Source organism: Bombina bombina, chromosome 5 (genome assembly GCF_027579735.1).
Source record: "Bombina bombina isolate aBomBom1 chromosome 5, aBomBom1.pri, whole genome shotgun sequence".
NCBI classification, from domain to species: Eukaryota; Metazoa; Chordata; class Amphibia; order Anura; family Bombinatoridae; genus Bombina; species Bombina bombina.
In genome coordinates, this window is record NC_069503.1 from 527,319,796 (window position 1) to 527,343,550 (window position 23,755).

Here is a 23,755-nt window from a genome sequence, read left to right on the forward strand (position 1 = left end):
TACAGTTAAACACCAAAAAACTCTAAGCCATCTCCGTGGAGATGTTGCCTATACAACGGCAAAGAGAATGACTGGGGAAGGCGGAGCCTAGGAGGGATCATGTGACCAGCTTTGCTGGGCTCTTTGCCATTTCCTGTTGGGGAGGAGAATATCCCACAAGTAAGGATGACGCCGTGGACCGGACACACCTATGTTGGAGAAACAAGGCCAGGGAAGTGCAGTTGGCAAATCAAGTCAGAAAATCATATACAAGGTACCTAAATAACCCTAATCGGGATAAGTGGGAAAAATATGCGTATGCCAAAACAGAAAGAGAACAGTTTATGAAAGAAAAATGGGCTAATGAGGAGGCAAAGTGCAGGGCGAGATTTCAAGGACTGCAGGGTATTTCGGCAAAACATTTGGGCAAAATAACTAAGTTTCGTAAGAAACGTAATATAATTTCTACAATCAAGGAAGGAACGGACCTGTATACCAGTCCTACAACAATAAGAGAAAGATTCCTACAATATTATCAGAAGATATACAGGAAGGAGGAAATAAATAAGGAAGACAGGCAACAATTCTGGGAACAGATAGAGACCCCTAAAGTAACCCCCGTAGCATTACAACAAATAAATGAATTAATCTCTGAAGGGGAGGTGTTAAAAGCGATTCAAAAATCTAAATCAGGGAAAGCCCCTGGGCCAGACGGCCTTTCGGCCGAATTTTATAAGATGACGGCAGAAACAATAATAGGGACGTTAACTAAACTATACAACGGATATTATCTTAAGAATGACATGAAATCTCCATATTTTTCAGACGCAATTATATCATTAATATATAAAAAGGGGAAAGACGCTACAAACATGTCATCATATCGGCCCATCTCATTATTAAATCATGACTATAAGATATTAATGTCAATAATAGCAGAAAGGCTAAAGAAAGTAATACCAGATTTGATACACACAGATCAGGCTGGGTTCATACAAGGCAGGAATTCCGTTCGTAACATGAGGAGAGTGTTAGCAATGGTGGATCATTTTTATCGGGTTGAGCAGGACACCCCAGGGAGGAGAAAGAATCAGACGGATAAAGATATCGCATTAATAACAATAGACGCCGAGAAGGCATTTGACTCAATAGGGTGGGATCATCTTTTTGTATCTTTGGAGAAGTTCGGATTCTCGGGTGCCCTGCTCAATCTGATCAAAATGATTTACAAGAAACCTAAATCACAGTTGCTAATCAATGGGGAATTATCTACGCCAATAATCCTCGAAAGAGGTACGTGTCAAGGATGCCCGCTTTCCCCTTTACTATTTGATATAGCGCTCGAACCTTTGGCGATATACATCAGACATAAATTAATACCAGTTAAGATAGGGGCAGAAAGTATGACGATCTCACTTTACGCGGATGATATTTTATTTTTCGTGCATGACACAGCTACCAGCATCCCACAACTCTTACAATCAATCAAGAAATTTAGTTCATTTACAGGGTATAAAATAAACCCTGCAAAATCTGAAATTTTATGGATAAAAAAAACTAAGTCGAGTCAAAATACAATCTTTAAAGAGGTGCAGTTTATCAATTACTTAGGGATCAAAATTGGGAGGAACCCAGGGGAGTGGTACCAGTTGAATTACAAAGAATTATTTGATAATATGGAAGCAGAAATAGGAAAGTGGAACCTGTATTATTTATCAGTATCTGCGCGCATAATTTTGATAAAAACAATTTTTTTTCCCCAAAATATTATTTCGTCTTCAGAACTTACCATTAGTGATCAAGAAGAAAGATATTGATATATATAATAGAGTAAGTTCAAGATTTATATGGGGTAAACGGAAGGCACGTATATCAATAGAAAAATTGAGTTATGCAAAAAAACATGGTGGATTCGCTTTCCCTAACATCAGGTATTATAATTACGCCACTCTGATTAAATTCGGATTAGATTGGTTGACTGAGTCAGAATATGTTACTCATTATAAAGTAGAAACTGAGATAGTCAAACCTTTTAGTCTGAAAGCAATATTACACTGCCCATATAAGAACCTACCAAGCAATGTGGCGAATCTAGTAACATTTACTAACATAATTTGGGCATGGCAAAAGTATTGTCATATAATGGGACAAGAGTTCCAGGTGTCAACACTGTTGCCGATGGTTGGGTGCGTGGATTTTTCACCAGGGTTACATAATAGGATTTTTAGTGAGTGGCAAAGCAGAGGTCTGAAATACTTTTCACAAATTAAAATGGGCACGGAAGGACCTCTACGGACCTTTGAGAGTCTGATGGCAGAATATAATATACCCGCTAAACAGTTTTATGCATATCTACAAGCAAGACATTACATAGAAACGTGCAACAGGAGATTTGGAGCGGATTGGAGCCAATCTATGTTGGAGTCAGGTTTAAAAATATATCAGGCAGGGATACGTTCGTTAGCTATATGGTATCAGAATATAATACAGAAATTAGGAATGGCACAAGTAAATCTGAGCATGGCAAAATTTCTAAGATATTTTCCCGGTATGCAAAGCGAAGATATAATAGATAGTATCAAGAGGACGGAGGAAGCCACGGATAAAATCAGTTGGCGGGAGACACAGGCAAAATTGATAAATAATTTTTATTTGACCCCAGAGAGAGTTAGCGGTTGGGATATGTCAGTTTTAATTAGCTGCTATAAATGTAACCACGTAAAGGCAGATTTAATGCACTGTTTATGGAGTTGTCCGAAAATACAGCAATTCTGGTTGAAAATACAGTTCTGGCTTAACAAATTTTTAGCTGATCAAATAAAATTGGAAGCAAAACATATATTTTTTCTTTATCAGACTGAGAATACAGGCAATAAAAATCTTACAAATTTAGCCATCTTGCTAACACGTAGTCTTATCTTTCAGAAATGGAAACAGAAAAAGGTGCCAAGTATGAAGGAATTTATAAACAGTATGAAATTTCAGGTGATAGTGGAGAGGCAGGATCTGAAAAATACTGAGAAACATTATAAAAGGTACTTTAGCAAGTGGAAAAACTACATTGAGTCATGGCCAAGGCCGCTGCAGCAGCAGTTCCTGGATTCCTTGCAAAGCTCAGTCCCTTTTTTAAATCTAGTGGTGGCAGGAATTTTGCCGTCAAACTGGGTGGAGAGATAAGGAGATTCATTTTTTTTATTTTTTTTTTGTGTGTTTGTTGTTTCTTGTTGCCTTTTGCCCCCCCCCCCTCCCCTCTCTTCTTATTATTTGCAGAAAATGTGGACCCCACGAAATAGGAGGGGAGGGGTGAGGCCACAGAAAATAGTAGGAGAGAGGAGTTACAGAAAAAGTAGCACTAATAGATCAGACTGAACATAGGTAGGAAGTGGGAGAAGCGATGGACATACGAGGAGTATCTTGAGCATCCGAGAGGACGAAGATAAGAATATCAGATTTGAGGTATTAGTCAGTAGACACAGTAGGCAGGCGAAGAAGGTTTAAAAAGACACTTAGCAGAGAAATTAAGGAAATAGTATCTTTCTTTTATATGTGAGATAGGGTGAAGGTGCTAGAGGCATGGTTAGGTGCCGAAATGGTTGTGAAAATTTTAGGTTTGCGGATTAATGACTAGTGAAATGTTGGAAAAATATTTGAAATAATTCATTGTTGTTTATTTGTTGGTTTTAAAAAAAAAAAATGCAATATGAAATCATTACAATATAAAGTAGGGACGATGAGAATGGTAGAATCCAATACAATAATGGATGGAAATGTTTCAATGTGGAGCTGCGTCTCCAAACACCTGTAATATTTGAGTGAATTTTCAATAAAACATTTGAAAACCAAAAAAAAAAAAAAATAAATAAAAAAAAATATCTTAATAACCTATAGTCGATAAATAAATAAACAAACTGTGCTAGGAAGATCTGGTTAACAGAAAATAAATACTTAAAGGGATAGTAAAGTCAAAATTATACTTTCATAATTCAGATAGAGCGTGCAATTTTAAACATCTTTTCAATTTACGTCTATTATCAAATTTGCTTCCCTTGGTGTTCTTTGTTGAAAAGCAATGCACTAATGGGAGCTAGCTGCTGATTGTTGTCTGCACATATATGCCTCTTGTCACTGATTCATCTGGTGTGTCCAGCTAGCTCCCAGTAGTGTATTGCTGCTCCTACAACAAATGATACCAAGAGAATGAAGCAAATCAGATAATAGATGTAAACTGGAAAGCTTAAATAACTCCCCCACTTCCCTCAGCCCCCAGTCATTCTGCCGAGGGAACAAGGAACAGTAGGAGAAATATCAGGGTAAAAAAGGTGCCAGAAGAACAAGTTAAAATTTAGGGCCGCCCATCGTAGAACACGAGTGGGAGCTGTGGACTCTCCCTGTACCGAAGGAAAATAAATTATCTGGTAAGCATAATTTACGTTTTCCTTCATAATACAGGGAGAGTCCACAGCTCCTTTCCTTACTTGTGGGAAATTATACCCAAGCTCCAGAGGACACTATGCTAATGGGAGGCCAAACAGGAGAGGCAGCCCCCATCTGAGGGCACCACAGCCTGCAAAAACACTTTCTCCCAAAGGCTGCTTCAACAGAAGCAAAAACTCGTTACAAAATTTTGGGAAAAGAATTTAAGGAAGACCAGGTAGTCGCCCTACAAATTTGATTCATAGAGGCCTCAATTTAGAAGACCCAAGAGGACGACACTGCTCTCGTAGAATGAGCCGCAATCCTCTGAGGAGGCTTGTGTCCCGCTGTCTCATATGCCAAGCGGATGATACTCCTCAACTAAAAGATAAGGAAGTCGAAAAAGCCAACTGACCCTTACGCTTCCCAGATAGATAACAAACAGAGAAAAGAATCTGTCTATTCCTATGTAGCCTGAAGATAGAACTTCAAGGCACAAATCCATATTATGTAGTAAACTTTCCTTCAAAGAAGGAGAAATAGGAGATACGAAAGGAACCACAATTTCATAATTGAAGCTATGATTTGACACAACCTTAGGAGGAAATCCTAACTAGGTTCGTAGAACAGCCTTATTAGCGTGGAACCCCAGATAAGGAGGGTCGCATTGCAAAGCCGCAATCTCAGAGACTTCTGCACGTAGAAGCAATATTTAGATGGAAAGGAATCCTCCAAGATAACAACTTAATGTTAACCTCATGCATAGGTTCAAACGTAGCCTGATGCAAAACCTTAAGAACAAGATCTAAGCTCCAAGGAGGAGGATCAGATCGACACACCAGCCTGATCGTCGTCAGAGCCCTAACCAAAAAAAACAAAAAACAAACTGTACATCCAGAAGCTCAGCGAGTCTCTTATACAGTAAAACAGACAGGGCCCAAACTGTCCCAACAAGGAACTAGCTAAGAGGCCCTTCTCCAGACGATCCTGGAGGAAGGAAGGAATCCTGGCAGACTTGAATAGTGTGCCAGGCCGAACCACGCTCTTTACGGAAGAAGGAGTTCCTCCACACCTTATGATAGATGACAAGGAACCGGCTTACTCGCTTGAAGGAGAGGACCACAAACTCTCAGAAAACCCTTTCTTGGCTAAGACGAAGCATCAATCTCCACGCAGTTTGCCTCAAACAAACTAAGATCTGATGAAGCAAAGGGGCCTTGTTCCAGTAGATCCCTGGGACAAGGTAACCTTCATGGAGGGGAAGACTACAACCCCACTAAACTGCGAATCACGATCTTCGCGGCTGCAACGGAGCAATCAGTATCATTGACACCTGCTCCTGCTATGTTCAAGCCGACACTCTAGGAAGGAGTGCTATGGCAAACAGGGACAAATTCTGTTGAACCTCCAAGGCACCGCTAATGCATCCCTTAGCTCTGCCTGAGGATACCTGAACCACGACCCATCTGTGGGTAACTTGGTATTGAGACGGGACGTCCTGAGACTTTAATCTGGCGTCCCCTTCCAGATCCAAATATCCAAAAACACCTCGGATGAAAATCTTATCCCCAGATAAAGGGAATGTCTGTAGAGAACATCCGTCCCGGATGACCACACCCGGAGAGTGGCTCGCTGACAGGGAGCAGTAGTGGGCCTCTGCTCACTACCCAACCCGAGATACTACCCTCATCGCTAGGGAGTCTCTCGTACCCCTCAGATGGGTATATAAGCCACTGAGAGTAAAATAGACTAGAATCTATAAACTGGGATTAATCCAGTAGTTAAACCCTTTAGAGCAAAAAGAAAATGCCTGACGATCCATAAAGTTAATCGGGAGGGAAACCTCCTGAGTCCACGGGTCCCATGCCATCTTGGCACGCCCTCACCATCCTGACGGACCTACGACTGAAGTCAAAATCGCCTCTCAACCAGTAGTCCAAGTAAATCTGTTAAAACAGATTTGAAACAGCGCCGCTCCACTGCCTCAGCATACACGAGCCTCAGCTGAGATGGGACCTGGCAAAAAGAATGAAGTCCAAGTCCCTGACAAATCATTACCACCAAACACAGAGCCAGCAATAGCCCTAAGGAGGTCTGGAGGGCACGACCTGATGAAGCTAATTCCTAACTTCACAAGTCTGATAGAAATGTCTTCATGTCTATGAAGACTAAAATAGCATCCAGGAATCCACCCTGGTGCTTTACATCAGAGAACTCTGGTCTAGATATTCTTCCATCCCTGAGGATCAAGGAAGACAGATGAACTCCCTAATGGTCTTCCATCAGACGAGACGATGGCGATTGAACGAGAATCGTCTAGACAAGGGAAACTACCGCAAGATCTGGATTTAGGCAGCTGCCAAAAGAATCCCTAGACTCCTAAAAGGCTCTAGAAGCAGTAGCGAGACCAAAACGGAGGAGCAAAGTACTGGAAGTGCTAGTCCAGCAACGTCAACCTGAGGAACCGGAAATGTTCCCTGAGGAGGAATGAAAAGGTATGATATCCTTCATCAATAGTGGTCATGCACTGCTCTTCCTGACCAAGGGTAGAGTGGACCTTATAGTCTCCCTCTGGAACCAGGAGACATGATAAGTATGATTAAGTACTTTAGGACCCAAATAGGATGGGATTTTACCCTCCCTCTATGGGACCATGCACAAAACGATTTGAATAATATCTCAAACCTCACTCTGCGATAGGCACCGGAACAATGATTCCCAAGGAGAAAAAACCCTGCACCCACCTAAAATGGCTTCTCTCTCTGGAAACCAGGGTCAAGAAAAGGAAACTACTCTGTAAGGTTGAGATTTGAAGCCTAGCTATGACCTCTAGGAGCCATGTATCCTATACGTCCCTGAATCAGAGCAAAAGTCTGTCCCCAACGCGATCAAAGATAGGACCTGGGACTGGCCCCTCCTGCCAACCTAGGTTCTGCGGGCCTCTGCTCTGTTTGGAATTATTTCAGGACTGAACCGGCTTCCAAAAACACGCAGATTGCTCAGGTTTAGCAGAGGTCTCTGATGCTGAGCTTTAACCGCACTAGAAGAATAAAAGAAATAAATTTGTCTCTCAGATTCGTTCTTTCATCCAACAGTAAAAAACGTGGAATAGCGGAACCAAATTAAATCTTTCCCTCAAGCAGAAGGGAAGATTAGATTCAGAAGTCCCATCTGTCAGGGCGATTCAAGGCCTGAACAGAAAAAATCTGAAGCCCTAGCTTTGGGCTAGTAATCTGCGAAAATCACAGATAAAAAGCTCCAAGGCCTTAATTCTTTCTTGAAAATATCAAGGGAATCATCACCTTGAATCGAGAAAGAGATGCTTCAATAGGAAGTCTCCAGTACATAAATATCCCTTGTGGTAAAACATCTTCATAAAAGGAGTTTACACCTATAACGAGAGCTCTAAGAATAAACTATCCTTAAACGGAATAGTAAACAATAGGCAAGTGCACAAAAAAGTGTTAGCCAAGTAGGGATGGGTAACGAAAAGCAATCCCCCTATAGAGCCCGGAACCGGGAATCTTAAATAGTAAACAGGCGAAAAGGAAGAGGATCTCCATCCTTCCCCACCTGCCTTAATCAAATTCGCAATCTGATTTAGGGCTCAGAGATTCGACTGCCAGATCAATACTAGGAATCTATAATATCACCAAAACTTCTCTTAGTAGCAAGCGCAGACGTGCTACTCTAAATCTAAAAGCGAAATCCTCCACTGCCGGAGGAATAGAAACAGCATGCTCCGACCCAGAAGGTCCGTACTCTGAAGCGTCAGAGAGAACTGCATCCTCAGATGACTGATCGGATACAACCGTCAATTTACATGATGCTCCCTGGGCAGAAGTGCATGGATTAACCTTTCGTTTAAGCGTAGCAGTACGAGGCAAAGCGGCCAAGGCTGAAGACATCGCCATTCGGAATTGCACAGTAACGTCAGGTGGAAAAGGCCCCCTCCAGGTGGAGGATTAGTGGTGCAAGGGGAAGCTGCATGTGTAGGATCAAAAGAATGTAGGGGACACACCTCACGGGACGTCTTCAGAGGCGGAAGGCTCAGCGGCATCTAACATCTCAACATTGGTTGATGAAAACACCTTGTTGCAGCATATGGAACATAATTAAGAGGGCTGGACTACCTGGGCCTCCTCACAAAATACACAGGTATCGAATTCTGTCGTAGAAGGATCACCCTCTAAAAAAAAAATCAGAATCCTCCATAACTAGGTAACCTTATTTAAATCAAAGAAAAAACAGCCGGCACCTATACCCCTGAAGTGAAAGTAAGTTGACGCCGCTCCAGCAAGAGGGAGTGAGACAAAAAGATACTAATAGTAAGGATCCTCAAAGCGGACTAAGAAAACATCTCCCACAATGACGAGTTGTGAACTGGAAATGCACTCGTTTGAAGGGTGCAAGCCTAGATGGAGCTGGCACCTATACCCCCAATGGCTGGGGCAGTCACCACCTCCTATGACCCAGACAGTATAGAGAAAACTCGCTCTTCTCCGTAGTCACTTGGTCAGGAATAGGAAACCGTGACCACTCCCGGTCACATGGTGAGCAATGCAGGACAGCCCCTGCTAAAGGAAAAGCGCGCCAAGCCGAATAAAACTGTGCAGCTCGCAAAGTAAATGAGCAACCTGTCGTTCCATATCAGCCTATGAGCTCAAAAACATCTCGCACATAAAAAGCAGCATAAATCACATAAGCAATTATAATTAACACACCACTGTTCAACAACCCCCCTCAGGAGATATTAACCCTTGATTACATAAAGATAAAGGAGTCACACTGTGACCCTGTCTTCTAGCGTTAACATGTGTGTAAAAATGAAACGATCTTACCGGAATCTATGCTGTGGAACAGAAACACGGTCCTTCAAGCGTGACAGACTGTAGCATCGCTTCTGACATGGACTTGAGAGATGAGAAGCAGGCAGCAAAACTCGTCAATGCTGATTGCTTAGGAGCTGTTAATGAGTCTGGATGGTTTCGCAGAAAGACTCTCCCTGCATCTCCAGACTCTAACTTTCATCAATGCTCTGACTGACAGGCTGACAAGACTACTTAAAACTCCAGTCCCATATCCAAGGGCAGATACCTTTCCTAAGGAACTACTCCAAAATCTTCTGACACTTCTCTGCCAACCTCCTGTGACGAAAGGCAAAGAATGATTGGGGGATGAGGGAAGTGGGGCAGGGATTTAAGCCATTGGCTGGGGTGTCTTTGCCTCCTCCTGGTGGCCAGGTTCAGTATTTCCCACAAGAAAGGAATGCAGCTGTCTACTCTCCCTGTATTAAGAAGGAAATTGTATTTTCTATCTGAAGTTTCATGTTTTTTTTAGGTCTCATATCCCTTTAAGATTAAACTGAAATAATTAATACAATAAAATATTGTTCCAATGAATTCCATTAAGTATAACTTGGTGCTGCAGAAACTTTTCTTTTAAAGATCATAGATGTTGCAGCCTTTCAGGGTTACCTGTGCCTTTCTCAAATGCTGTTGCTTATGAGAAGTGAAGAAATGTTTCTTCATTTTATATGATGGGCACTACTCTGTTTATAATATGACTTGCTGGTTTTCAACCACTGAAGCCCATACTTCAAATTTACTTAAAAAAAATTAAAGGGACACAAAACCCAATTTTTTTCTTTCATGATTCAGATAGAGCATGCCATTTTAAGCAACTTTCTAATTCTCCTATTATATACTCCTATTATACATTCTTCTTTGTTCTCTTGGTATTCTTATTTGAAAAATTAGAAATGTAAGCATAGGAGCCAGCCCATTTTTGGTTCAGCACCCTGGATAGCACCTGCTGATCGGGGGCTAAATGTTTCCACCAATCCTTAAGCATTAACCATGGTTCTGAACCGAAAATGGGTCGTCTCGTAAGCTTTACATTCCTGCTTTATCAAATAAAGATAGCAAGAGAAAGAAGAAATAAATGTATGTTAGGAGTAAATTAGAAAGTTGCTTAAAATTGCATGCTCTACCTGAATCTTGAAAGAAAAAAAATGGGGTTTTGTGTCCCTTTAATTTCATGGTGATCAACCTGCATGTGCTAAACATAAGAAAATCTAAGCTTGCACATGAAAATAATCTTTATTTACCACAGTAACTAATATTCATTTGCTGAAGCCCATTTTTTTAATCCAAGCCACTGTAGTGGTCCAAAATATACTTGTGTAAAACTCATTTTTACATTTAACTTGAACCCATTACAATTTGCAACCTGCCGCATGCTCCCTAGAAATGCCAAAAGCAAAATACAGGCTTTTAAAATGCTGCAAATTGCCTAAACCAGCAATGTGGTTTGCAGCATTTGGCCTTTCTAAGGAGCATGGGACAAGTACAATTTTTACATAAAATCAAGTGGTGAACGTCCTTTTAAGAGTTTTATCCGTAAATCAATAATCTACGTTTTGAGCACAATAATTGTGAAAAATATAGTGAAAAAGAGGCACAGTTTTTTTTCCTTGCCAAATTAAAGGGCCATTATTGTTGAAAAATGACATGTTCTAATCCGTTAGTGCATGTAATTTTCTGTCTATCGACCCTGAGCTACTTTGTATTTAACCCCGCAAAGGTTACAGTAGATGTGCAACTAGCGCTGCCGATTGGATCAGCTGCGGGTTCAGCTCAGGGCCAGCAGTACACCGGGGGTCCGAGCAGAACAGCTACTGTGTGTCGATAGTCAGAAAATGACATGCTCTAACGGATAGGAGCATTTAATTTTTTGACTATAATGGCCCTCTGAGGAAAACATTTTAGCAATTGATAATTATTTTTAAAAAAATCTTTTACGTTTAATATGAAATAATGGAAGCCAGGTCTGAGCTATAATACACTATATAACCCTCTAACCTCTCCGTTTTCCACTTGTTTCTCCTCTTGCATTTGTGACAGTTCCTCTTGCTTTTGTGACAGCTCTTCTTGCAGTCTGTTGACTTGTTCCTGCAAATCTGTAACTTTTGCAGTCATTTCCTCTTCCCGAGTCTGCAAGTTTAGATAGAAAAGGAAACTATTTAGCTCAAAACAGTACTCATTTTCTTTTTTAAAGGGTAAATGTTATATCAGAAACAAGGTAACCTAGACACCTATACAGAAATACAGACACTGTGGGATGAATACCTAGAAATTTGTTATAAACTAAATAAAAATGTACTTTGATAAATAATGAAAATTGATGGTTACATTGGTGGGATAATTTTTAATAAGATGTTGGATAGAATCTCCCTCTAACCCAGGGGTGGGCAATTACTGGCCATCCAGATGTTATGGACTATATCTCCCATGATTCGATTCCTGCATTATGGCTGAAAGAGCATTATGGGAGATGTAGTCCATAACATCTGGAAGGCCAATAGTTGCCCACCACTGCTCTAAACTATACAATTAAGATTGTTTTGCTGTTACTAGCGCTCCTCAATAGTTATTTTATATCCATTATCCGTGATGTTAACTGTTATAATTCTCTTAAATGTATCTCTAGTAGCTTAAATAGGTTTGTTTTTCAATGTTAGTTTATTGCATAATGTAAACTTTAAAAAAAAAAATGAGTCTACAATGTCATCTTAAACCAATTAACTGACCTCCAGAATCTCCAGCTATTGCAAGATTACACAAACTGACTTACCTCCAGAATCTCCAGCTATTGCAAGATTACACAAACTGACTTACCACCAGAATCTCCAGCTATTACAAGATTATACAAACTGAATAACTTCCAGAATCTCCAGCTATTGCAAGATTACACAAACTGACTTACCTCCAGAATCTTCAGCTATTGGAATATTAAACAAACTGACTGACATCTCCAGCTATTGCAATATTAAACAAACTGACTAACTGACTGACTGACATCTCCAACTATTGCAATATTTAACAAACTAACTGACTGACATCTCCAGCTATTGCAATATTAAACAAACTGACTGACTGACATCTCCAGCTATTGCAATATTAAACAAACTGACTGACATCTCCAGCTATTGCAATATTAAACAAACTGAGTGACATCTCCAGCTATTGCAGTAATAAACAAACTGACTGACTGACATCTCCAGCTATTGCAGTAATAAACAAACTGACTGACATCTCCAGCTATTGCAATATTAAACAAACTGACTGACATCTCCAGCTATTGCAATATTAAACAAACTGACTGACTGACATCTCCAGCTATTGCAATAATAAACAAACTGACTGACTGACATCTCCAGCTATTGCAATAATATACAAACTGACTGACATCTCCAGCTATTGCAATATTAAACAAACTGACTGACATCTCCAGCTATTGCAATATTAAACAAACTGACTGACATCTCCAGCTATTGCAATATTAACCCTTTCGTGACAGGGTTAAAGTGCCTACATCGGAACAACTGTTCCGATGTAGACAAATTGAAACTACGCGATCGTGCATACGATCGCGAGATTTCAATTATTGGATCGCATCTGGGGGGCGTCCCTACAATCCTAGGAACGCCCTCCAGACCGCGATTAAATCCCTGAAGCACAGAAGGCTTCAGGACAGCCGTTAGTTATGACGTTCCATTCCGTCATAACGGCTTTAAAGCCCAGTCTAATTATGACGGAATGGAACGGCATAACGGCTTTAAAAGGTTAAACAAACTGACTGCCTGACATCGCCAGCTATTGCAATAATAAACAAACTGACTGACTGACATCTCCAGCTATTGCAATATTAAACTGATTGACATCTCCAGCTTTTGCAATAATAAACAAACTGACTGACTGACATCTCCAGCTATTGCAATAATAAACAAACTGACTGACATCTCCAGCTATTGCAATAGTAAACAAACTGACTGACATCTCCAGCTATTGCAATATTAAACAAACTGACTGACTGACATCTCCAGCTATTGCAATAATAAACAAACTGAATGACATCTCCAGCTATTGCAAGATTAAACAAACTGACTGACTGACATCTCCAGCTATTGCAATATTAAACAAACTGACTGACATCTCCAGCTATTGCAAGATTAAACAAACTGACTGACTGACATCTCCAGCTATTGCAATATTAAACAAACTGACTGACATCTCCAGCTATTGCAATATTAAACAAACTGACTGACATCTCCAGCTATTGCAATATTAAACAAACTGACTGACATCTCCAGCTATTGCAATAATAAACAAACTGACTGACTGACATCTCCAGCTATTGCAATAATAAACAAACTGACTGCCTGACATCGCCAGCTATTGCAATAATAAACAAACTGACTGACTGACATCTCCAGCTATTGCAATAATAAACAAACTGACTGCCTGACATCTCCAGCTATTGCAATAATAAACAAACTGACTTACCTCCAGAATTTCTTCATATTTTTTAACAGTTCTCTTTAGGTCATCCTCTTTTTCTGCAATCTTTTTATGCAGCTGTGTTGCTGCTATTTGGTGTGTTTGCATCAACTCTGCCTCAACCTCTTGAGCTTTACCTGAAATTAGTGAATGTTGGTAAGAAACAATTAAATAAAAATGAAGCACGAGTTTGCTAGTTCATTACAACACTGTTGCATAAAATGTCAGTTATATAGTGAAATACAATCCATACATATAAAGTAAAATAATATGGAGAGTGCGGCACAGATCTTTAAAGAAACACTAAACACTTTGTAATTACAAGATATTTCTGTTCTCTTGCTATATAATAACATATCCAGAATTGAAAACGTTTTTAAAACAAATGATCATCATTTTTGCTGCTTTCTGCTTTTTTTTCTTCAAAAGATAAACTCCGCCCACCACTTGCCTCATTTGGAGGAGCCAATCCGGGCCTGAGTCTGCAGCCTACAAGTCTAGCCATGGTCATAATATTAGTATAAAGTGCTTTAATTTGCAGTTTGTTATCTGCTAAAGCCAATTAGGGAAATATATGTAGCAAGGTTAGCCTTGATATGTCTGCAGTGTGCTAGTTGTTGGAGACTGAAAGAGGCCATTGTATATTAAAGAACTTATGGAAACAATTATAAAAAGGACAGCTGAGCTAAGGACTGACATTGAGCAGAGGCTGAGAGAGGGCAGTTTGAGTGTGCGGCGCCCCTATTCTCTCTATAGGAGTTAGTGCTGCAGCTTTAGGGACATTTTAAAGAGGCAGAAGAAACACCAGTGGATACGTTGGGAGGAGGACTAGCAAGGTTACGTTTTGTTTGATTATATAAACCTTTGCATTAACTTTTTTTTTTAGAACTGATTAAAAGGTATATATATATATATTTAGAAATAAATGATTGTTTCTGGTGGGGTTGGTTTTGTGAACCCTTTGAAAGTATCTTGCACTCAGCAAAATTTTTGTTTACTAATAATAAACTGAGTTCAGCAAATCAAATTCTGACAATGTTTCTGATTTTACAACAGTTTGATGAGCACTGATATTTAAATATATCAGGAAAGCATGATGAATTTTCCTTTAGAGATGCCAGGTACACTGCCAGATAAACATGTTCAAAATGAATGCATGTTACACTTCTTGTGGAATTGTTTACACAATTACAAATAAAACAACAATTAAACCTGTGAAAGTAAAATAAATAAATAATAAAAAAAATAATATGAAAAAGTTACAATATTAAAGTAACATAAAAGTTCAAAAACAACATGCGCTAATGTGTTATAGCATTTTACTATTGCTCGCCAATAACTATGTGCTTAACCCTTGCAAAGGGTTAAACCAAGTTAACGTCAGCAATGCATTACTGGGAGCTGCTAGATGAGCACATCTGGTGAACCAATGACAAGAGGCATATGTGTGTAGCTACCAATCCCAAACTAGGTCCCAGTACGGTCTCGCTGAGCCTATGTTTTTTTTAATAATGGACCCCATAAGAGCAAGTACATTTGATAAGAGATGTAAATTGAAAATGTATTTAAAATGTCATATGTTTTAAACAAAAGCTTCTGAAATAATATAAAATATTACTGTTAAAGAGACATTAAAGGGACATGAAACTCAAACATTTTCTTTCATGATTTAGGTAGAATATACAATTTTAAACAACTTTCCAGTTTACTTCTATTATACAATTTGCTTCATTCTCTTACTGGTTACTGGTTTTGTAACTGAACACATGGGTGAGCCAATGACAATCGGTATATATATATATATATATATATATATATATATATATGCAGCCACCAATCAGCAGTTAGAACCAAGGTGCTTTGCTGCTCATGAGCTTACCTAGATAAACCCTTCAACAAAGGATATCAAGAGAAGGAAGCTAATTAAATAATAGAAGTAAATTGGAAACTTGTTTAAATTTGTATGCTCTGTCTGCACCATGAATGTCTAATTATGACTTTACTGTCCCTTTAAACAATAAATACATTTTATAAGCATAGTAAGAAAAATAGACTTGCATAAAACAGGCATACAATATTAGCTTTTTCATGCCAGTAATGTATTTAAGGACTGACAAAGAATATTATTGTGGAAATATGCTGTTCTAGACAGAATTTAAACCGACAGCAAACTCAAAATATCATTCCTCATAAAACATTTAATTATGCATCCTTAAAAATCTTTGCAATACACATTCATTTTGTCTGTTTTTCCTGTAATTTTTCTATTTCCCCCAAAGAGGCTTGGAGTGCATTGCATTCAGTGCAGAACCCTGACATTCCTTCATGCTGCCCTGTTATTGGATGAAATATGCAAGAGCTTCTCTATATCTTTTCCTAATTGGTCACAGCAAAGATAGTAAGATAACCAACACTGAAGAGGCTTTTTAATGGGCGTGCACCAGTTATGCAAAACAACGCAAACTTACAAAACAACATTTATAAATGTTTTTTAAAAACATTATTTCTTTCCTATGGCATGGAGAGTCCATGAAACATTCTAATTACTAGTGGGATATTCACTCCTGGCCAGCAGGAGAAGGCAAAGAGCACCCCAGCAGAGCTGTTAAGTACCACTTCCCTTACCCATAACCCCCAGTCATTCTCTTTGCCTTGATCACGGGAGGATGGTGAAGATGGTGTCTGTAGATATCTTTTAATCCTTTAATGGGTACTTTTCCCTGCAAGCAATGATTGGGGTCTAGCTGTGTCCATGTCAATCTCTTAAGTAAGAGTAATGGTGGCTATTAGCAGTTAGAAGATGGCGAGGTGGCCTTTGCTTAAACCTCTAACATTATTGCTACCCCTATTAAAAAAAGCCAGGGTTGGTTACTCTGTTCTTTCTTTTCTATAGGTCCCTGGTAGAAATGGAGAAGCTGCCACACCCCAGAAAACAGAGCAGGATCCACAGGTAAGTGCTTTCCCTTCTAAATTTGAAGCTACCGGCACTATAGGGGTTAAATCCTTGTGGAGAGCATTTAAATCTGTTTAAGGGGCACTGCTTATATGTGAAAAAAGGCATCATATTTTATTGGGGCTCAGAGATGGAGAGTGTATGAAGTGTTTGACAGGTATTTGTTCTACTTCTTGCAAGCGCTTTTCAGCTCAGCTTATTTGGCCCAATCTCTTTTGCTGTGCTGCTGTCGGTTTTCGCGCCGTTTTTTTTTTGCGCAATTTAAAACAACCTCCCGGTTTCCGGCTTCTCTGTTCAGATCGGAGTTTGCCGTGGCGAGTGTGCAGGTTGCAGTTTCCTCTGTCTGCAGTTGCATGTGGATTTGGGCTGTTCCGGTAACAAGGAGGTGTATTTTGCTACCAGGTGTGTCCGGTTTTCTGTGCTACTGGGATAGCAACTTCTGGAGAGGTAAAACCTCAGTAGAGCTGAGGGTTTTAGGTGCTTATTTATGTTTTATTGCTTCATATAAATTAACCTAATTTGGCATTTAAAAATGTTGTTAATTGCTAGGGACTGATACCCAATTATGGACACTAATGCTGAAGTTGATTCATTTGAAAAATGCTTATTGTGTTTGGAGGCTAAGATAATTCTTCCTGTACAGTTTTGCTCTGTCTGAATAAAACTTTAATGTTTATAGATAAGATGTCTCTCCCTGAGCCTCCTGTCTCTCAGGATAATGTTATCCTAGCTACGCCTCAGCTTTCCCCTCAAGCTTCCCAAGCTTCACATGCAGTGCCCTGCGGTTCCTCTCAACCTCCTGCGGGTATTTTATTCCTGGGGATTTTGCTGTGCAGATTACTTCTGCTGTTTATGCAGCTTTTTCAAAGGTTTCTGGTAAGCGTAAGTGGAAATCTAAACAATAATGATGTTAGTAAGACTGACTCCGCTAAGGCTGCGTTAGTCAGTTTGTCTCAATTATCTGATGAGGATGATTCTTCAGTGGCTTCTGAGGGGGAATTGTCAGATTCTGATACTGTAGTGACCAATTCTGCAGATTCAGAGGAGATTCATTTCAGATTTAAGTTAGAACATCTTTGAGTTCTTTTGAAGGAGGTTCTTGGTACTTTGGAAGAATCCGACACATCTGTTGCGGAGAATCCAAAGAGGTCTAGTAAGCTTAATAGGGTAGATGATGTACCCTCATCTGTGGAAATATTTTCAGTTCCAGACCGTATGGCAGATATAACTCAGGAATGGGATAAACCAGGGATTCCTTTTAACCCGTCCCCTGTTTTTAAAAAGATGTTTCCTGTTGCTAATGTTATTCGTGATTCGTGGTGTACGTTGCTATCTCTACTGTGGCTAAGAGAACTACTATTGAAAATAGTTGTTCTTTCAAGGATCCCATGAATAAGAAGCTTAAGGCTTTTTTGAAGAAGATGTACATTCATCAGGGATTACAGTGGCAACCTGTTGCTAGTATTGCTACTGTTGCGGAGGCAGCATCTTATTGGTGCAATGACTTATCTAATCTTATACTAGAAGAGACTACTATAGAGGAGATCCAAGACAGGATCAATGCTCTAAAGCTAGCCAATACCTTTATTTGTGATGCCTACATGCAAGGCTGGGTGCTAAGATTTCTGGTTTTACAGTTTTAGCTTGCAGAGCTCTGTGGTTAAAATCTTGGTATGCAGATGTTACATCCAAGTCCAAGCTTTTATCTCTGCCTTATAAGGGTAAAACCTTGTTTGGGCCAGGTCTGGCAGAAATAATTTCTGACATTATAGGTGGAAAGGGTTCTTTCCAACCTCAGGATAAAAAGAATAGACCTAAGGGTCGCCAGAATTCTAATTTTCATTCCTTTCGTAACTTTAAGGGACAGAAGTCTTCTTATTCCTCTTCCAAGTCAGATCAATCCAAGTCTTCTTGGAAGTCCAGTCAGCCATGGAATTAGGGGGAAGCAAGCCAAGAAGCCTTCCGTTGATTCTAAATCAACATGAAGGGGGGGGAGGCTTTCTTTTGGCAGGCTTGGATATGTGATGTTCCAGATCCTTGGGCCATAGATATAGTATCCCACGGTTAAAGAATAGGATTCAAATCTTAACCTTGACAGGTGGAGTCTGCCCCTGGGGGGACATCTGAAAACCAGATAAAGAGAGAGGCCTTCTTAAACTGTGTAAAGGACCTATCAACCCTGGAAGTGATTGTTCCAGTTCCTTTAGAGGAACAGGGTCTAATATTCTATTCAAATCTATTTGTAGTTAAAAGTGTCTCAACCAATTCCTCAAGGTTCCATCCTTCAAGATGGACACAATCCGTTCTATTCTTCCTTTGGTCCAAAATGGTCAGTTTATGACCATCATAGATCTGAATGACGCATATCTTCATATTCCTATTCACAGGGATCATTTCCAGTATCTAAGGTTTGCCTTCCAGGACAAACATTTCCAGTTTGTGGTCCTTCCTTTTGGCCTTGCTACAGCTCCCAGAATTTTTACAAAGGTTCTGGGTGCTCTTCTGGCAGTGGTGAGGTCCCAGGGTATTGCTGTGGTGCCTTATCTAGACGATATCCTAGTTCAAGCGCCATCTTTTCATCTAGCAAAATCTCATACCAAGATGTTGTCGTCTATTCTACGTTCCCACGAGTGGAAAGTGAACCTGTGAAGAGTTCCCTTGTTTCAGAAAGATGTGTTTCTTGGGAACAATCATAGATTCCCTGTCCATGAAGATATTTCTGATGGACGTGAGAAAATCCAAACTTCATGTTTCTTGCCTGTCTCTCCATTCTGCTACTCGTCCATCTGTGGCTCAATGCATGGAGGTGATTGGACTGATGGTTGCCTCCATGGACATCAATCCTTTTGCTCTGTTCCATCTGAGACTTCTGCAACTATGCATGCTCAGTCAATGGAACAGGGACCACTCAGATCTCTTGAAGAAGACACATTTGGGTCTCTCTCTCGTGGTGGATTTCACAGTACCATCTGTCTCGGGGCACATGTTTTCTGAGGCCTTCCTGGGTGATTGTGACCACGGACGCCAGCCTGTTCGGCTAGGGAGCAGTTTGGGGTTTCTTAAAAGCACAGGGTCTGTGGACTCCAGAGGAGTCGTCTCTTCCAATAAACATCTTGGAGTTGAGAGCAATTTTTTTATGCTTTAATAACTTGGCCTCAACTAGCTTTGTCCAATTTCAGTCAGACAACATCACCTCGGTGGCCTACATCAATCACCAGGGAGGAACTCAGAGTTCCTTGGCAATGAAAGTGGTGACTTGCATTCTCCACTGGGCGGAGTATCACGGTTGCCATCTCTCTGCCAACCACATACCAGGGGTGAACAACTGGGAGGTGGATTTTCTGAGCAGGCAGACTTTTTATCTCGGAGAGTGGGCTCTCCACCCAGAGGTTTTCACAATGATAACTCTCAGGTGGTGGGTTCCGGAGTTCGATCTGATGGCGTCTCGTCAAAACGCCAAACTTCCAAAGTACGGTTCAAGGTCAAGAGATCCTCAAGCCGTTCTAGTAGATGCTCTTGCGGTTCCTTGGAGCTTTAATCTAGCATACCTGTTTCTTCCGTTTGCGTTGCTTCCACAAATAATTACTCGCATCAAACAGGAGAGAGCTTATGTGATTCTAATAGCTCCTGCATGGCCTTACAGGATCTGGTGACGACGTCATCTCTTCCGCCGTGGAGGTTACCTTTCAGGAAGGACCTTCTATTTCAGGGTCCTTTTCTTAATCCAAATCTGGTTTCTCTGAAGCTGACTGCTTGGAAATTGAGCGTCTATGTTTGGCTTCTCTGAGAAAGTCATAGATACTATGCTTCAGTCTCGTAAACCGGTTACTCGCAGAATTTACCATAGGGTATGGTGTAAATACCTTTATTGGAACAAAATAAGGGTTCCTCGAATTTTGGCTTTTCTTCAGGAGGGCCTGGAGAAGGGTTTGTCAGTCAGTACTTTGAAGGGTCAGATTTCTGCACTGTCTATTCTTCTGCATAAACGTCTGTCAGTTCTGTCAGATGTTCAGTCTTTTGTTCAGGACAGCAGCCTCCTGAGAGAATTACGGCTCATTCCACTAAGCTGTATCTTCTTCATGGGCTTTCAAAAATGAAGCTTCTGTGGAGCAAATCTGTAAGGCGGCCACTTGGTCATCCATACATACTTTTTTCAAATTCTACAAATTTGATACTTTTGCCTCAGCGGAGGCTTCTTTTAGGAGAAAAGTTCTTCAAGCGGTGGTGCCTTTAGTTTGGGTCTGCCTGTTTTGTTCTCCCTCCCAATTTGTTCTGTGTCCTCTAGCTTGGGTATTGGTTCCCACTAGTAATTAGAATGTTTTGTGGACTCTCCATGCCATAGGAAAGAAAAAAAAAGTATGCTTACCTGATAAATTTATTTATTTCCGGGCATGGAGAGTCCACGACCCGCCCTTATTCTATTTAAGACAGCGGTTTTTTTGTATAGTCCTCAGGCACCTCTATACCCTTGTGTTATCTTCTTTTTACGTCTCCCTTCGGCCGATTGACTGGGGGTTATGGGTAAGGGAATTGATACTTAACAGCTCTGCTGGGGTGCTCTTTGCCTCCTCCTACTGGCCAGGAGGGAATATCCCACTAGTAATTAGAATGTTTCGTGGACTCTCCATGCCCGTAAAGAAATACATTTATCAGGTAAGCATACATTTTGTTTTTGCATGCAGATCTTTTGAAATGCTGTCAATTACTTCTGATGCATACATAAAAAAATAACTTTAATGAGCCTTTAATGTATGCAGAATACAAACAGATTGTATACATTTTGATGAAGAAGGGACAAGAGATATTGACAAATAACAAAAGACCACCAACAAATGAAATGTAATTCAACAGCACAACAAACACAACTCTCTGTAATTTCAGTGTGATTAAAGCTTATATCCATGACCTTCCTACAGTAGGAAATCCATGCCGTTCTACAGTATATACACAATGCTTATCTGACAGATAAATTAGGCAAAGACATAGTGCCCCATTTGCTATCTGACAGATGAATAAGGTTCCCAACTAGGGAATCTGTACACTTGTCTTTTGCAGCAAGCAGCCAGTGAACACTGTTCAGCCACTACCCACAGTATTCATTGTACAAGGAATTCCTTGTGCAGCTAACCCCCTACTTTCACATGATTCAAAAAGGCTCAACCACAAGGGCTCCAAAGCAGCCTCCACTGCTTAGTAATGAAAGCCCATAGACTTTAACAAAATTGAAGAAAAGTATATATTTTAATATACTGTTTATTTGTAGATGATTTTTCAATGATATCTCATGAGAGGCATCTTACTTACTGATCGTCTCCTGAACAGCTGTTTCAATCTCCCGCTCCTTTTGTGCCAACTGTGTGTTGAATTCCCTCATTAGTTGTTTCAAAGTGGAGTTGTGCTTTAATTCCATGTCTTCCTGTTCATGTCTGGATAGAAAAAACTTAGTATGAGTAACATAACATTATATACAATCTGGCCTTGGCTGACTGCTAAAATATTAGACAAATACTTCTTTAAAAAAAAAAATAAAAAAAATAGTCTGATACCTCCACACTAACAAAAACTTGCTCCAAGAAAACAGATATCACCAATAACAGTATTACAAAAACTGAACTTAAAGGGACATGAAATCCAGAAAAACATAATTTATGATTACCTGATTAATTAATTTCTTTCATGGTGATGAGAGTCCATGATCCATTACTCCTGGGAAGATTCCCAAACCCCAAAAGCTCCATAAAACCCTTCCATCTCACACATACATCAGTCTAATGTATAGCCAAGCAAACGCCTAGATTTAGAGTTTTGTCGGTAAAGACCTGCGTAGCTAACGCTGCTTTTTTTTTCAGCGCACCCTTAAGACAACGCTGGTATTTAGAGTTGGTGCATTAGGCTCAGAAAAAGGAGCGTTGAGCAGAATTTACCTTCCCTTCAACTCTCAATACCAGCGTTGCTTACGGTAGCGGTAAGCTGGAAAAATGTGCTCGTGCACGATATCCCCATAGGATACAATGGGGCTGAGCTGGCTGGAAAAAAACCTAACACCTGCTAAAAAGCAGCGTTCAGCTCCTAGCGCAGCCCCATTGTTTCCTATGGGGAAACACTCTCTAAGTCTGCACCTAACACCCTAACATGTACCCCGGGTCTAAACACCCCTAACCTTAGACTTATTAACCCCTAATCTGCCGCCCCCGCTATCTCTGACACCTACATTTTATTATTAACCCCTAATCTGCCGCTCCGGACACCGCCGCAACCTACATTATCACTATGAACCCCTAATCTGCTGCCCCTAACATCGCCGACACCTATATTATATTTATTACCCCTAATCTGCCCTCCCCAACGTCGCTGCTACTTTACCTACACTTATTAACCCCTAATCTGCCGACCGGACCTCGCCGCCACTATAATAAATGTATTAACCCCTAAACCGTCGCACTCCCGCCTCGCAAACACTATAATAAATTTTATTAACCCCTAATCTGCCCTCCCTAACATCGCCGCCACCTACCTACAATTATTAACCCCTAATCTCCCGCCCGCAACGTCGCCGTTACTATACTAAAATTATTCACCCCTAAACCTAACTCTAACCCTAACACCCCCCTAAATTAAATATAATTTTAATTAAACAAAATAATATTCCTATAATTAAATAAATTATTCCTATTTAAAACTAAATACTTACCTATAAAATAAACCATAATATAGCTACAATATAACTAATAGTTACATTGTAGCTATTTTAGGATTTATATTTATTTTACAGGCAACTTTGTATTTATTTTAACTAGGTACAATAGCTATTAAATAGTTAATAACTATTTAATAGCTACCTAGTTAAAATAAGTACAAAATTACCTGTAAAATAAATCCTAACCTAAGTTACAAATACACCTAACACTACACTATCATTAAATTAATTAAATAAATTAACTACAATTAGCTAAACTAAAATACAATTAAATAAACTAATCTATAATACAAAAACAAACAAACACTAAATTACCAAAAATAAAAAAAATTACAAGAAGTTTAAACTAATTAAACCTAATCTAAGCCCCCT

At 40.0% G+C, this 23,755-nt stretch overlaps 1 protein-coding gene across 3 annotated transcripts in view; it reads right to left on the reverse strand.

Moving 5' to 3' along the window:
- Positions 1 to 23,755, reverse strand: part of GOLGA4 (golgin A4) — a 319,091-nt gene that overhangs the window by 93,339 nt on the left and 201,997 nt on the right. For all 3 annotated transcript variants that reach the window (XM_053714445.1, XM_053714446.1, XM_053714444.1), the window contains 3 exons: positions 21,991 to 22,112; positions 13,740 to 13,870; positions 11,256 to 11,387 (listed from right to left, as the gene is read on the reverse strand). In XM_053714445.1, coding sequence (XP_053570420.1) covers positions 11,256 to 11,387; positions 13,740 to 13,870; positions 21,991 to 22,112 — 385 coding nt within the window. The remainder of the gene's footprint in view (positions 1 to 11,255; positions 11,388 to 13,739; positions 13,871 to 21,990; positions 22,113 to 23,755) is intronic.